This window comes from Lepus europaeus, chromosome 9 (genome assembly GCF_033115175.1).
Source record: "Lepus europaeus isolate LE1 chromosome 9, mLepTim1.pri, whole genome shotgun sequence".
Lineage (NCBI taxonomy): Eukaryota > Metazoa > Chordata > Mammalia > Lagomorpha > Leporidae > Lepus > Lepus europaeus.
The window spans coordinates 22,483,760-22,497,812 of record NC_084835.1 but is presented as its reverse complement, the minus strand read 5'-3'; the positions used below and the strand labels follow the sequence as shown (position 1 = coordinate 22,497,812).

The 14,053-nt window shown below is 43.5% G+C and overlaps 1 protein-coding gene and 1 pseudogene across 1 annotated transcript in view; one reads left to right on the top strand and one right to left on the bottom strand.

Moving 5' to 3' along the window:
• SMARCC1 (SWI/SNF related, matrix associated, actin dependent regulator of chromatin subfamily c member 1) overlaps positions 1-14,053 on the top strand; it is a 155,869-nt gene that overhangs the window by 31,726 nt on the left and 110,090 nt on the right. Inside the window, exons 6-8 of the mRNA XM_062200743.1 lie at positions 1,830-1,899; positions 9,143-9,212; positions 10,202-10,277. Coding sequence (XP_062056727.1) covers positions 1,830-1,899; positions 9,143-9,212; positions 10,202-10,277 — 216 coding nt within the window. The remainder of the gene's footprint in view (positions 1-1,829; positions 1,900-9,142; positions 9,213-10,201; positions 10,278-14,053) is intronic.
• On the bottom strand, positions 7,717-8,234 carry LOC133766673 (large ribosomal subunit protein P1-like; annotated as a pseudogene).

Here is a 14,053-nt window from a genome sequence, read left to right as displayed (position 1 = left end):
TAATAATTAGGAAATATTCATCGTCAAAGGCCAAATTCAGAGAATTAAGGTGCTACTTACACCTCATTTTTTTTTTTTAAGACTTTTATATGTATTTATTTGAAAGGCAGAGGTAAAGAGAGACAATCTTCCATCTTCTGGTTCACTCCCTAAATGGCTTTGATGGCCAGTGCTAGGCCAAGCTGGAGCCAGGAGCTTCGTCAAAGTCTGTGACATGGATATAGGGTCCCAAGAATTCTGGGCTTGTTCTGCTACCATCTCAGGAGCACCAGCAGGGAGCTGGATTGGAAGTGAAGCAGCTTGGGGCTCTCTCTATAACTCTGTCTTTCAAATAAATAAAATACATTTTTTAAAAAGATTTTATTTATTTGAGAGGTAGAGTTACAGACAGTGAGAGGGAGAGACAGAGAGAAAGGTCTTCCTTCTGTTGGTGCACTCTCCAGATGGCTGCAACAGCTGGATCTGCGCTGATCCACAGCCAGGAGCCAGGAGCTTCTTACGGGTCTCCCACGTGGGTGCAGGAGCCCAAGGACTTGGGCTATCTTCTACTGCTTTCCCAGGCCATAGCAGAGAGCTGGGATGGAAGAGGAGCAGCTGGGACCAGAGCCTGGTGCCCATATGGGATGCCGGTGCTACAGGCGGAGGATTAGCCTGCGCCATGGCACCGGCCCCAATAAAATAAACTAAAAACAGGAAGTGAAGCAGCTGAAACTGAAACTGACACCTATGTGTAATGCCGGAGCTGTAGGTGGTGGCTCAACCTGCTGAGCCTCAGCACAGCAGCCCCCTTAGACTTAAATTCATTTTATGATTTATGGAATGTGCACATTTTGTTCTGTATGGCTTCCAAGTTTAAATGTCTCAAGCCTGCACACCGGTGTTGTTGGTTCACTGAAAATATTGTGAAAATTTGTGATTATTTTGGAGTAGTTTTAAAAATTAATTATAAGGGTACTCTGATTCTTTGAGAATTAGGAGAATTAGCTGAATCATTCTTGTTACTTTTCTGTATAGCAGTATATACTCTATAGATGGTTTTATGGTTTTGTTGTTAGTCTTCCTTTTCTTGACTAACGTAATAGTCTTTTTTTTTGTGTGTGTGAGGCAGAGTTATAGAGAGAGGGAGGTACAGTTGGAAATGTCTTCCATCCTCTGGTTCTCTCCCCAAATGGCCACAGCGGCAGAGCTGGGTGATCAGGAGCCACTTCCAGGTCTCCCACGCCAGTGTAGGGGACCATTTGCTTGGGCCCTCTTCTGCTACTTTCCCAGGCCATAAACAGAGAGCTGGCTCAGAAGAAGAGCAGCCGGGACAAGAACTTGCAACCATATGGGGTGCCAGCATCGCATGCGGAAGCTTAGCCTCTGTGCCATAGTGCCCACCCCTGTAGTCTTTTTTTTTTTTTTTTTGGACAGGTAGAATTAGAGAGAGAGAGAGAAAGGTCTTCCTTCCCTTGGTTCACCCCTCAAATGGCCTCAACGGCCGGCGCTGCACCGATCCAAAGCCAGAAGCAAGGTGCCTCCCCCCAGTCTCCCATGTGGGTGCAGGGGCCCAAGCACTTGGGCCATCCTCCACTGCCCTCCTGGGCCACAGCAGAGAGCTGGACTGGAAGAGGAGCAACTGGGACTAGAACCCTGTGCCCATATGGGATGCTGGCACTGCAGGCGAAGGATTAATCAAGTGAGCCATGGCACCGGACCCTCACTCACCCCTGTAGTCTTAAAAAAAAGTGAAACTGTGCTCTCAAAATCTTCAGGAATTTATGTCTAGCATCTCATATGTGTTTGCCATCTATTTTCTACTTAAGATTTTTTGTTCGTTTGCTTTCCAGGGGACATTTACTGATGAGAAGTCAAAGGCTTCCCACCATATTTATCCATATCCCTCCTCACAAGAGGATGGTAAGTTTTTTGGTTATGAACTGATATACTCATGTCTCATGGATTTTATATCTAACCAGTAGACTTTTATTTTTTTTTTTGAAGATTTATTTATTTGAAAGGCAGAGTTACAGAGAGGCACAGAGAGAGAGAGAAAGAGAGAGAGAGAGGTCTTCCATCTGCTGGTTCACTTCTCAGATGGCTGTAATGGCCAGAGTTGTGCTGATCTGAAGTGGGTGCAGGGGCCCAAGGACTTTTGCTTTTCCAGGCCATAGCAGAAAGCTGGATTGGAAGTGGAGCAGCCAGGACTTGAACTGGTACTCATATGGGATGCTGGCACTGCAGGCGGTGGCTTAACCTGCTACGCCACAGCACTGGTCCCACCAATAGACTTTTTTTTTTTTTCCTGACAGGCAGTTAATGAGAGAGAGACAGAGAGAAAGGTCTTCCCTCTGTTGGTTCACCCCCCAAATGGCTGCTCCAGCCGGCGTGCTGCACTGATCTAAAGCCAGGAGCCGGGTGCTTCCTCCTGGTCTCCTATGCGGGTGCAGGACCCAAGCACTTGGGCCATCCTCCACTGTCCCCCCTGGTCCACAGCAGAGAGCTGGACTGGAAGAGGAGCCTGGGACAAAACCAGTCCCCTAACTGGGACTAGAACCCGGGGTGCCGGCGCCGCAGGCGGATGGTTAGCCTAGTGAGCCGCAGTGCTGGCCCCACCAATAGACTTTTAAACAAAATAAGAAACATTGTACAAAAAAGCTTTGAATACTAAGTCCCACAGATTATTTGCTCATTATTAAGATTTATCTTGGGACTGACTCTGTGGTATAACATGTTAAGCTGCTGCCTGCAGCCCTGGCTTCCCATGTGAGCGTCTTTTTTAGGTCTGGCTGCTCCACTTCCAGTCCAGCTCCCTGCTGATGCACCTGGGTAAGCAGTCGAAGATGGCCTGAGTTCTTGGGCCTCTGCACACATGTGGGGGACTAGAAGAAGTTGCTGGCTCCTGGCTTCATCCTGGCCCAGCCTTGGTTGTTGTGTCCAGTTGGGGAGAGAACCAACAGATAGAAGATGTCAGTCTGTCTGTCTCTCTCTCTCTCTCTCTGTGACTCTTTTAAATAAATCTTTAAAAAAGATTTAAAATCTTCAAAAGAGATTTATTTATTTGTCTATTTCAAAGGCAGAGTGACAGAGAAAAAGACAAAGAACGGTCTTCCATTTAAAGCTGGTTGACTCTACAACAATCCGCATTGGCTGGGGTTGCTCTAGGCTGATGCCTAGAGCCCACTATTCCATCTGGTCTGTCATGTGGATGCTAGGTACCCAAGTACATCAATCACTGCCTTCTCTGGCACATTAGCAGGAGGAAGCAGAGTACCTGGGACTCAAAGCATTGTGTGCTTCCCATACAATGGTTTAATCTTCTGTGCTACAGTACCTGCCCAAGAGATTATTTAAATACATAGTTTCCTATTTAATGAAGAAATATGCTTGCTCTCTTTTACTTTATTTTCTAAGCAAACTAATATTGTACTTTTCAACTTACTAATCACTGGACTTAAATTTCTTTGTTGACAGTCATTAATTGTATGGTTATTAAGTATGCCTTATGTCTTATGTTCTGAAAATTAAAGAGACATTGTAAGATAGAAGGATATCTAGTGAAGAAGTTGGTTTACTGGCTGTCCAGACAGGGTCCTACAGCAATATAGTATTTGGTAAATATGTTTTTTTAATAAATTTTATAGCATGCTATGATTTTTTTTAAAAATTTATTTATTTTACTTGAAAGTCAGAGTTAGACAGAGAAGGAAAGGCAGAGAGAGAGAGAGAGAGAGGTCTTCCATCCACTGGTTCACTCCCTAATTGACCACAACGGCCGGAGCTGCATCAATCTGGAGCCAGGAGCATCTTGAAGGTGCAGGGGCCCAAGGACTTGGGCCATCTTCTTCTGCTTTCCCAGGCCACAGCAGAGAGCTGGATAGGAAGTGGAGCATCTGGGACTTGAACCGGCACCCATATGGGATGCCGTCACTGCATTCTGCTGCTTTACCTGCTATGTCACAGCATTGGCCCTGCTCTAATTTTTATATATTTTTTTAAGGTTTATTTATTTATTTGACAGAGTAATAGAGGCAGAGAGAGAGAGAGAGAGATCTTGCATCTGCTGGTTTATTCCCCAGATGGCTACAGTTGCCAAAGCAGGGGTGATCTGAAGCCAGGAACCAAGAGCTTCTTCTGGGACTCCCTTGCGGTTACAGGAGCCTATGGATTTGGGCCATCTTGTACTGCTTTTCCAGGCCATGACAGAGAGCTGGATCAAAAGTGGAGCAGCTGGGACTCAAATTGGCGGCCGTATGGGATGCTGGCAGTGCAGGCGATGACTTTACCTGCTATGCCACAGCAGTTGCGCCAATATATGGTATTTTGGTTTTCAATATTTAACTGCTTTTCTTAAAGTTGATTTTTATCAGCGACCAGAATTCATCAGACCTATAGAAAATGATTTGTGCTAGCCATTCTTTTTAAGGACTGAGTTGGAGAACACAATATAAAGCAATTTAGAGTGAGAAATAGATTTTTTCTTAATATGAAACAGTCAGCTTTTCTTTTTTTTTTTTTAAGGATTTTATTTATTTATTTGAGAGGTAGAGTTACAGACTATGAGAGACAGAAAGGTCTTGCTTCCGCTGGTTCACTCCCCAAATGGCCTCAACAGCTGGAGCTGTGCCCATCCGAAGCCAGGGTCTCCCATGTGGGTGCAGGGTCCCAAGCACTTGAGCCATCTTCTACTGCTTTCCCAGGCCCTAGCAGAACGCTGGATGAGAAGAGGAGCAGCTGGGACTAGAATCATTGCCCATATGGGATGCTGGCACGGCAGACAGAGGATTAACCTACTGAGCCACAGTGCCAGCCCCAACAGTCAGGTTTTCTATTAGCTCAACATATCCCTACAAACTTTTTTTAAAAGATTTTATTTATTTCTTTGAAAGGCATTTACCAAGAGAGACCTCCTGTCTGCTAGTTCACTTCCCAAGTGGCCATCTTCAAATGATAGGAAAAAAGAAAAACTGGAAATTTTTATTAAGAAATTAATAAAATTAAACAAAAACAAAATAATGGAAGAGCACAAACATTGTGGTGGAGCTAGTTTTGCCACCACTTGTGAGACCCGCATCCCATTTTGAGTCCTGGCTGCTCTGCTTCAGATCCAGCTTCCTGGTAATGCGTCTAGGAAAGCAGCTCATGGTTCAAGTACTTGGACCCTTGCCACTCACGTTGGAAACCCAAATGGAATTCAGGCTCCTGGCTTTGGCCTGGCTCAGCCTTACAACTCTTGTGACCAGTTGAGGAGTGAACCATCAGATGAAAGATCTCTGTGTCTTCTCCTGTCACTCTGCTTTTCAATCTTAATAAACAAAGGACATGAATCAAGTATTTAACCAACAGAAAAGCAGAAATTAATGAAGTAGAAAATATAAAACCATGAGGTACTTGCTCAGCAGTGACAGAAATTGTTTTTAGGAAACACTCATAAGGTTATTAAAGTCTTTTGCTACAAATAAGAGAGAAAAAAAGGAGAGATAAGAGTAGGTGTTTGGCCTAGTCTTTTAAGTCACCTATGCTCAGAGTTCCTGGGTTCTAGTACTGGCTCCAGCTCCTGACTTTGGCTTCTTGCAAATGCAGACCTGGGAGGCAGTGGTTAAGGCTCAAGTAATTGGGTTCCTACCACTCACATGGGAGACCTGGATTGCATTCCTGGCTCCTGGGTTTGGCTCAGGCCACTGTAGGCATTTGAAACATGAATCAGCAGGTGAGAGTTCCCTTTCTCTCCTCATCTGTTTGCTTCTCAAGTAAATTTAAAAATGGAAAAAATAATGTCAGGATTGAAAGGGATGGGGGGGCCGGCGCCGCGGCTCAGTAGGCTAATCCTCTGCCTTGCGGCGCCGGCACACCGGGTTCTAGTCCCGGTCGGGGCACCGGTCCTGTCCCGGATGCCCCTCTTCCAGGCCAGCTCTCTGCTGTGGCCAGGGAGTGCAGTGGAGGATGGCCCAAGTGCTTGGGTCCTGCACCCCATGGGAGACCAGGAGAAGCACCTGGCTCCTGGCTTCGGATCAGCATAGTGCGCCGGCCACAGTGCTGCAGCCATTGGAGGGTGAACCAACGGCAAAAAGGAAGACCTTTCTCTCTGTCTCTCTCTCACACTGTCCACTCAGCCTGTCAAAAAAGAAAAAGAAAGAAAAAGAAAAAAGAAAGGGATAGGGGCATCACTACAGCTCCAACAGACATTAAAAAAATCATAAGAAGTTAATCCTTTTGAGGGGCCAAAAGGGAGGGTGGATTGCTTGTGTTGTGTTTGGTGTCAAATCTAACAAACCATTGCTTAATCATTTTATAAAGTGAGAAATCTTACTCTGCATCTCATGTTTATAGTCAGTTTTCCCCTCAGCTTTTATTTTGTTATGTAATGGCAGCTAGTTTCCACTAGATGGAAGTGGTGGATCGCTCAGTGTGTTAGAATACTCACCGTATTGATAACTTAGTACCTCCAAAATTTGTGCTTTAAATTCTCAAAATGTAAATTTTTAAAATAATTTGCATTTTATGTACACATGGAACTATGTTTTTTACAGGTTTTTCTCCCTGTTTAATATTGCTTAGTTTTACGTGTGTTCTGACACTTGCTTGGTTTTGCTGTTAGTAGTCAGAGTAATCATTAGTGACAGCAATTAAATTCAAGTTTTTATGTGTCTGAGGTTAGTTTTCCGTGTAGGCTGTGATTCTGTACACTGTCAGCTCTGCATTAGGATAACTGTCAGTAGACAGGGACTCTGCTGCATGTTTCAGGTGATTGGGCAGATGAGGATCTTTAGCAACATGTTAAAAGCTGTGTTGTGTAACCCTGAAAGCGGAATATTCCTTTTAGGAGCAGTAGCTGAAATTTAAAATAACAGATGGTTTTTAATAGACTTTAATTACATTAGTGACTTTTTTTTTTTTTTTTAAAAGATGGCCTGTGTGCCAAAGGGAACAACTCACATCTTTTTTTTTTTTTTTTTTTTTTTTAATTAGACAGGTATAGTTACAGACAGTGAGAGAGAGAGAGAAAGGTCTTCCTTCTGTTGGTTCACTCCCCAAATGGTCACCATGGCTGGCGCTGTGCCGATCCAAAGCCATGAGCCAGGTGCCCCCTCCTGGTCTCTCATGCGGATGCAGGGCCCAAGCACTTGGGCCATCCTCCTCTGCACTCCCTGGCCACAGCAGAGAGCTGGACTGGAAGAGGAGCAACTGGTGCTCATATGGGATGCTGGCGCTGCAGGCAGAGGATTAGCCATGTGAGCCACGACGCCAGCCCCTTTATTAGTGACTTTGAGTATTATATGATTGGGTACAAAATAAACATAAATGTAGATAAATAAACAGATGTGTTGAGGAAAAGCAAGGGACACAATTTGGCTATATTTCTTAGGATAATGAAAAGTTAAGAGTAGGAAGGCATATGGGTTGGAAGTTGTAGTTTGGAAAGCTAGGTATTGGGGCAGGCATATAATATGGTGGTTCTCATGTGTAAAAGCTGGACATGGAAGTAATTGGTAACACTGAAGTTTTGAAAACTTGCCAGACTTTTCCAAATTGCCATAGTTTGTATTCCTGTTAGCATTGTACAAATATTCCAGTTTCGTTGCTTCTTTGTCTACACTTGTTATCAGCTATCTTTTTATATTAACCATCCTAGAAGGTGTCAGGCTATATCTCTTTGTGGGTGTTTTGTTTTCTTTTAACAGCAAGATCAACAACTACAGAGTTCAGCTTTTTATTGAACAAATTAACAAAAGAGGCTTAGTAAAAAAGACCAAAGCCCACGTCATCTTCAGATTCCTCCATCAGATTCTTCCCACTTTGCTTCTACTTCTTAGCTGGGGAAGCTGTGAAGTGGCAGGACCTCCTGCTCGAACAGATTGACCAGCCCCTGCCTTGCAAGCTGAAGCTTCCAGTGTTAATAGTGGCCAAAGCCTTTCCAAACAAGCCAGGCCAAAAAGGTTCAACATTTACACCAGCTGCTTTAATAAAGGCATTGATCTTACTCTCTGTGAAGGTCTCCTAATTGTCATGTAGGACAAGGGTGCAGTAGATACAGGAGAGCCAGGGAGGCTGGATCAGGTGGGCTTGATCCTAGTGGCTGGATGAAGTGAGTACCTCACTCCAACATGGCATAGGCTGTCCTGGAAGAACTGAACATCTTGGCAGCCACTGGAGAATGAGACAATGGTTTTAATTGTGAATTACCTTACTGTAAATGATGCTGAGCATCTGTTCTTGTGTTCTTTAGCTACTGGAACTCCAGATCCTATGCCCATTTTTTAAGTGGATTATTTGTCTCTTCGGTGTTGAGTATTATTTTCATTTTGATTTTGGACTAATTTTATTTGTTTTAAAAGATTTTGTTTATTTATATGAAAAGCAAGTGACAGAAATCTTTTATCCACTGGTTTACTCCCCACACGCCTGGGTTGGTTGCCAGAAACTCCATCCAGGTCTCTCATATGGGTATTGGGCTCAGTTACTTGAGTTAATACTGCTGCCTTTCATGGTGTGCATCAGCAGGAAGCGGGATTGGAAGCAGAGTAGATAGAATGCAAACTGGCACTGCAATGGGATACCATCATTGCAAATGATGGCTTAATCTGCTGTGCCACAATGCTGGCCCCTGGACTGATTTTTACACATGGAAATTGTGTGTCTAAAAAACTGTTTCCAGTTAGCTGGCACTGTGGTACAGTGGGTTAAACTGATAACCTGCGAGTGCTTGACCCATTGTACCCATGTAGGAGACCTTAGTGGAGTTTCAGGCTCCTCATTTTGGCTTGGCCCCAGTCCTGGCAATTGCAGCTATTTGGGGAGTGAACCAGCAGATGAAAATCTCTTTCTCCATTTTTCTCTTTGTCTGCCTGTGTAACTTATTTCAACTAAATAAATAAATCCTTAAAAATTGTTTCCAGATGACTTCTGATGATCTTTGGTATTCTCATTGTGTCTTCTTAGATTCTGTTACTTTCCTATTTGGCATTTGTTCATCACATGGCCAGTTAACTTACCTGCTCCTTTTCTTCATTTTTCAGTGATCTGGCATTTGGGAACCTGGTATAGCTTTATTATTTCTTCCTAAAAAGGAACATAATTATAACAATTACAGTTAAATCATAGTCATTTTGTCAGTTTTACTGAAGTTTTTTTGTTTGTTTGCTTTTTGTTTTTACTCTTTCAGAGGAGTGGTTGAGACCCGTGATGAGAAAAGACAAGCAGGTGTTAGTACATTGGGGATTTTACCCAGACAGGTAATACTGATGTGCCATGAGATCTGAAATAATCATTTTTTAATCAAAGGAAGTCAGAAACATTTGTAATTTTATTTTCTGAAGTGTGATAATATTGTTCATTTGTGTTGTCATTTTTCTGACTTTATTGAGACTTTCTTTCTTATTAGGTAGAAGCTGTTGGGAAATTTTGAGCAGTAGAGTAATATAGACTGATTGACTTAAAATCATTTTGGTTTTTATGTGAAAAATTGACTGTTGGGTGGCCAGTGGCAGAAGTAAGGAAACCACTGAGCAAAGTGGAGGGGTAAGAAGGAGATTGTGGGCAATACTTTGAAGGTAGAACTGCAACATTTGCTGCTGATTTCATTTAGGATATGCTTGAGAGTGAATTCAGGTATGTGTTTTGATCCAAACTACTTGAAATCTGAAGTCGTCATTTACTGAAATTGTACATCGCTGGCCTAGGGTAGCATTGCAAATTGAGCTTTGAGTATTGGGTTTGGAATCCTGCTGGACATTCTGAGATGTGAATTAATGAATTTAGAATTCTGAGAAGAAAGCAGATACAAGATTTCAAGTCGTCAGTATGTATTTGAAGTCATACAACTAAGGGAGATATCTCAGAGAAAAGGATTGTACCAGAAACTTAGTCCTGGGAGCTTTCAAATGTTGAAGAGGTTTTGATTAAAGATTACAAATTGGCAATAGAGCCTAAAGAGAGGCTGGTTACAAGACGCAGTACCAGGTAATTGCTGTTATCCTGGAGGTCATGGGAGGAATCTACTTTAAAGAGAGCAGAATCAGCTACTGAAATTTGTGTGCGCTGAGGCTTGACATTTGTGTTCAGCATTAAAAATTACAGTTGGCCTCTACAGAAGAGTTTTATTTTTGGGGAGGTAAAGACAGTCTGATACTTTTCTATAATATTACTTATGTTTGATATAGTTCTTTCTAATGAATGAACTTAGATTTTAATTTGTCTTTCCCTTTTTTCATTTCCCTCATAGCTATGATACTTGGGTGCATAGTAATGATGTTGATGCTGAAATTGAAGATCCACCAATTCCAGAAAAGCCATGGAAGGTGAATGATTTTTTTAAAAAAGATTATTCTACATTGTCTAATAGCTGTCCTTTGTTATTTTTGTTACAGAGTGTCTGGAGTGATGTTTGAGGACAATTTAAAGCTAGGTCAGAGTAAGGTTTGAGAGAGTTTAGAGTGGAGTGTGGGGAGTGAAGCTGAACACTATTGATGCTGTCACTTAGGAAGCCCAGGTGCCTGTTTGCTATGACATATGCTTGTTTTTCTATTCATTTCTATTTTTTTTTTAAAAGATTTATTCATTTACTTGAAAGGCAGAATTACAGAGAGGCAGAGAGAGAGAGAGAGATCTTCAATCTGCAGGTTCACTCCCCAAATGGCTTCATCAGCCAGAGCTGAGCCGATCTGAAGCCAGGAGCTAGAAGCTTCTCCTGGGTCTCCCTCATGGGTGCAGGGACCCAGGAATTTGGGACATCTTCTACTGCTTTCCCCGGCCGTAGCAGAGAGCTCGATGGGAAGTGGAGCCAGGTCTAGAACTGGCGCCCACATAGGATGCTGGCACTGCTGATGGCAGCTTTACCCACTACACTGCAGCACGGCCCCCTACATTTTTATTAAAAAGAGTTATTAAATTGTTTTCAACTTTCTACAATTTTTTATAACATGCGTTTTCTGTCAACTTTTTTTTAAAGGTTTATTTATTTGAAAATCAGAATTACATAGAGAGAAGGAGAGGTACTGAGAAAAAGAGAGAGAGGTCTTCCATCCACTGGTTTACTCTCCAGTTGGCAGCAGTGGCCTGAGCTGTGCCAATCCAGACCCACCTGGCACAGGGTCCCAAGGACATGGGCCGTCTTCCACTGCTTTCCCAGGCCACAGCAGGAGAGCTGGATCAGAAGTGGAGCAGCTGGGACTTGAACTGGTGTCCATATGGGAAGCCGGCACTGCAGATGGTGGCTGTACCCACTATGCCACAGCGCCGGTCCCTGACTCTCTATAATTTGATTTTTATTTACTGATTTTATTTGAAAGGCAGAGAGAAAAAGAAAGAAGACAGGCAGATCTTCCATGTATTTTTTTTTTTAATTAATTAATTTATTTGAAAGAGTTACACAGAGAGAGAAGGAGAGGCAGAGAGAGAGGTCCTCCATCCTCTGGTTCACTCCCCAGTTAGCCGCAGTGGCTAGAGCTGGGCCGATCTGAAGCCAGGAGCCAGGAGCTTCTTCCTGGTCTCCCACATGGGTGCAGGGGTCGGGAACTCTACCTCTCAAATAAATTCTTCAAAAAAAAAAAAAAAAAAAAATTTCCTAGTAGCTGGTCTTTTTGGTTTCTTATCTTGAGATCATGAAGACATTCTCCTAAATTAGATGTTACAGGTTTCTCTGATTTTTCTTTTCTTTTCTTTTTTCTTTTTTTTTTTTTTACAGGCAGAGTTAGACAGTGAGAGAGAGAGACAGAGAGAAAGGTCTTCCTTTTTTCTGTTGGTTCATCCCTAAAGTGGCTGCTACAGCCAGCGTGTTGCGGCTGGCGCACTGCACTGATTCAAAGCCAGGAGCCAGGTGCTTTTCCTGGTCTCCCACGCAAGTGCAGGGGTCCAAGCATTTGGGCCATCCGCCACTGCCTTCCTGGGCCACAGCAGAGAACTGGCCTGGAAGAGGAGCAACCGGTACTAGAACCCAGCGCGCCAACCGGGACTAGAACCCCGGGGTGCTGGCGCTGCAGGCAGAGGATTAACCTAGTGAGCCGCGGCGCCGGCCTCTGTTTTGATTTTAATATGTATATCTTAAATTCTCCTGGAATTAATTTTTCAAGTATGCTGTGTAGGGAAATTTGTTTTACCTCTGCAGTGTTTTATAACCTATTCCTTGAAAAGGGACTGATAACTGAAGTCTGATTCCTCTCCCCACTGATCATCAATTGTATCAGAAAGCAGTTTTTATTTATGTGAGATCCTCAGAGTTGACAGAAAGCCGAGATTATGAAATGAAATGACTGCATGGCTTTCTTTCTTCTCTTTTCTTTTCTTTCTTTCTTTCTTTCTTTCTTTCTTTCTTTCTTTTTCTTTCTTTCTTTTTTTTTTTTTTTTTTTTTTTTGATAAGGCAGAGTTAGAGAGTTATGGACAGTGAGAGAGAAAGGTCTTCCTTCCATTGGTTCACTCCCCTAATGGCTGGCACTGCACCAATCCGAAGCCAGGAGCTGGGTGCTTCCTCCCGGTTTCCCATGTGGGTGCAGGGACCCAAGCACTTGAGCCATCCTCCACTGCCCTCCTGGGCCACAGCAGAGAGCTGGACTGGAAGAGGAGCAACCGGGACTAGTGCCCGGTGCCCCAACTGTGACTACAACCCAGGATGCTGGTGCACAGGCGGAGTATTAGCCAAGTGAGCCATGGCGCTGGCCGACTGCATGACTTTCAAAACTGTTCTGCACTAAAATCAATTTATCTTTTAAATCCATTTCCATAAACTTTTTTAAAATTCAGCATCTTTTTTTTAATTTAAAGATTTATTTGTTTGAAACTGAAAGGCAGAGATACAGAGCGAGCACTGGAGGGAGGGGTTGGGGGAGATAGAGAGAGAGAGGGAGATATCGAGATCTTCCGTTCACTGGTTCACTACCCAAATGTCTACAACAGCTGGGGTTGGGCCAAGCTGGAACCAGGAGCTTCTTCATGGTCTTCCACATGGGTGCAGGGGCCCAAAGTACTTAGCCATCTTCTCATGCTTCCCTAGGGACATTAGCAGAGAGCTGGATTGGAAGTAGAGCAGCTGGAACTCAGACCTGTGCCAGTATGGGATGCCAGTGGAGGCTTTACCTGTGCCACAGCACTGTCCCATCTTGTGAACTTTTCAAAGTTACTGGTCAGTTTGTTCCTACAAGAATGATGCCACTGTTCTCCTCTTCAGCTGATTCTGCCCTTTCATATGAATTTTTTTCTATTTAATTTTTCTAATGCTTTCTTCAGAGATTTTTATTTATTTGAAAGGTAATGTTACAGAGAAAGAGGGAGAGAAACAGATAGGTATTCTATCCACTGTTTTATTCCCCAAATGGTCGTGATGACCTGTACAGTGCCAGGTGGAAGCCAGAAGCCAGGAACTCCAGGTGGGTGGCAGGGACCATCTTCTACTGCCTTTCTAGGTACATTATATGAATTTTATAATGAACTTGTCAAGTTCTATATGAAACAATCATTAGGAATTTCCCTGGTGTTTTGTTGAATGTATGTAGACAAATGTAGAGAAAATAGAATTCTTTATAATATTGAATATATCTTAAATGCTGTTTAATTCCACTTAGTCCCTCCCATCTTTTTTAAATTTTTTAAAAGATTTATTTATTTATTTATTTGAGAAGTAGAGTTACAGAGAGGGAGGGAAAGAGACAGATCCTCCATCTGCTGGTTCCGATCTGAAGCTAGGAGCCTGGAGCTTCTTCCGGGCCCCCCATGCAGATATAGGGGCCCAAGCACTGAGGCCATCTTCTAATGCCTTCCCAGGCTATAGCAGAAAGCTGGATCGAAATAGGAGCAGCAGAAACAGAAGCTGGTACCCTCTTGGGATCCTGGCACCACAGGCTGAGGTTTAGCCCACTACCCCACAGCGCTGACCTCATTCCTTTAAAACTCTCTGAGGTGGTGGGGGACAGCACTGCAGCAGAGCAGGTAAAGCTGCCACCTGCAATGCTGGGATCCATTATGGTAGCCGGTTCGAGTCCCTGCTGCTTCACTTCTGATCCAGCTCTGCTATGGCCTGGGAAAGCAGTAGAAGATGGTCCAAGTCCTTGGGCCCCCCTGCACACGCATGAAAAACTGGAAGAA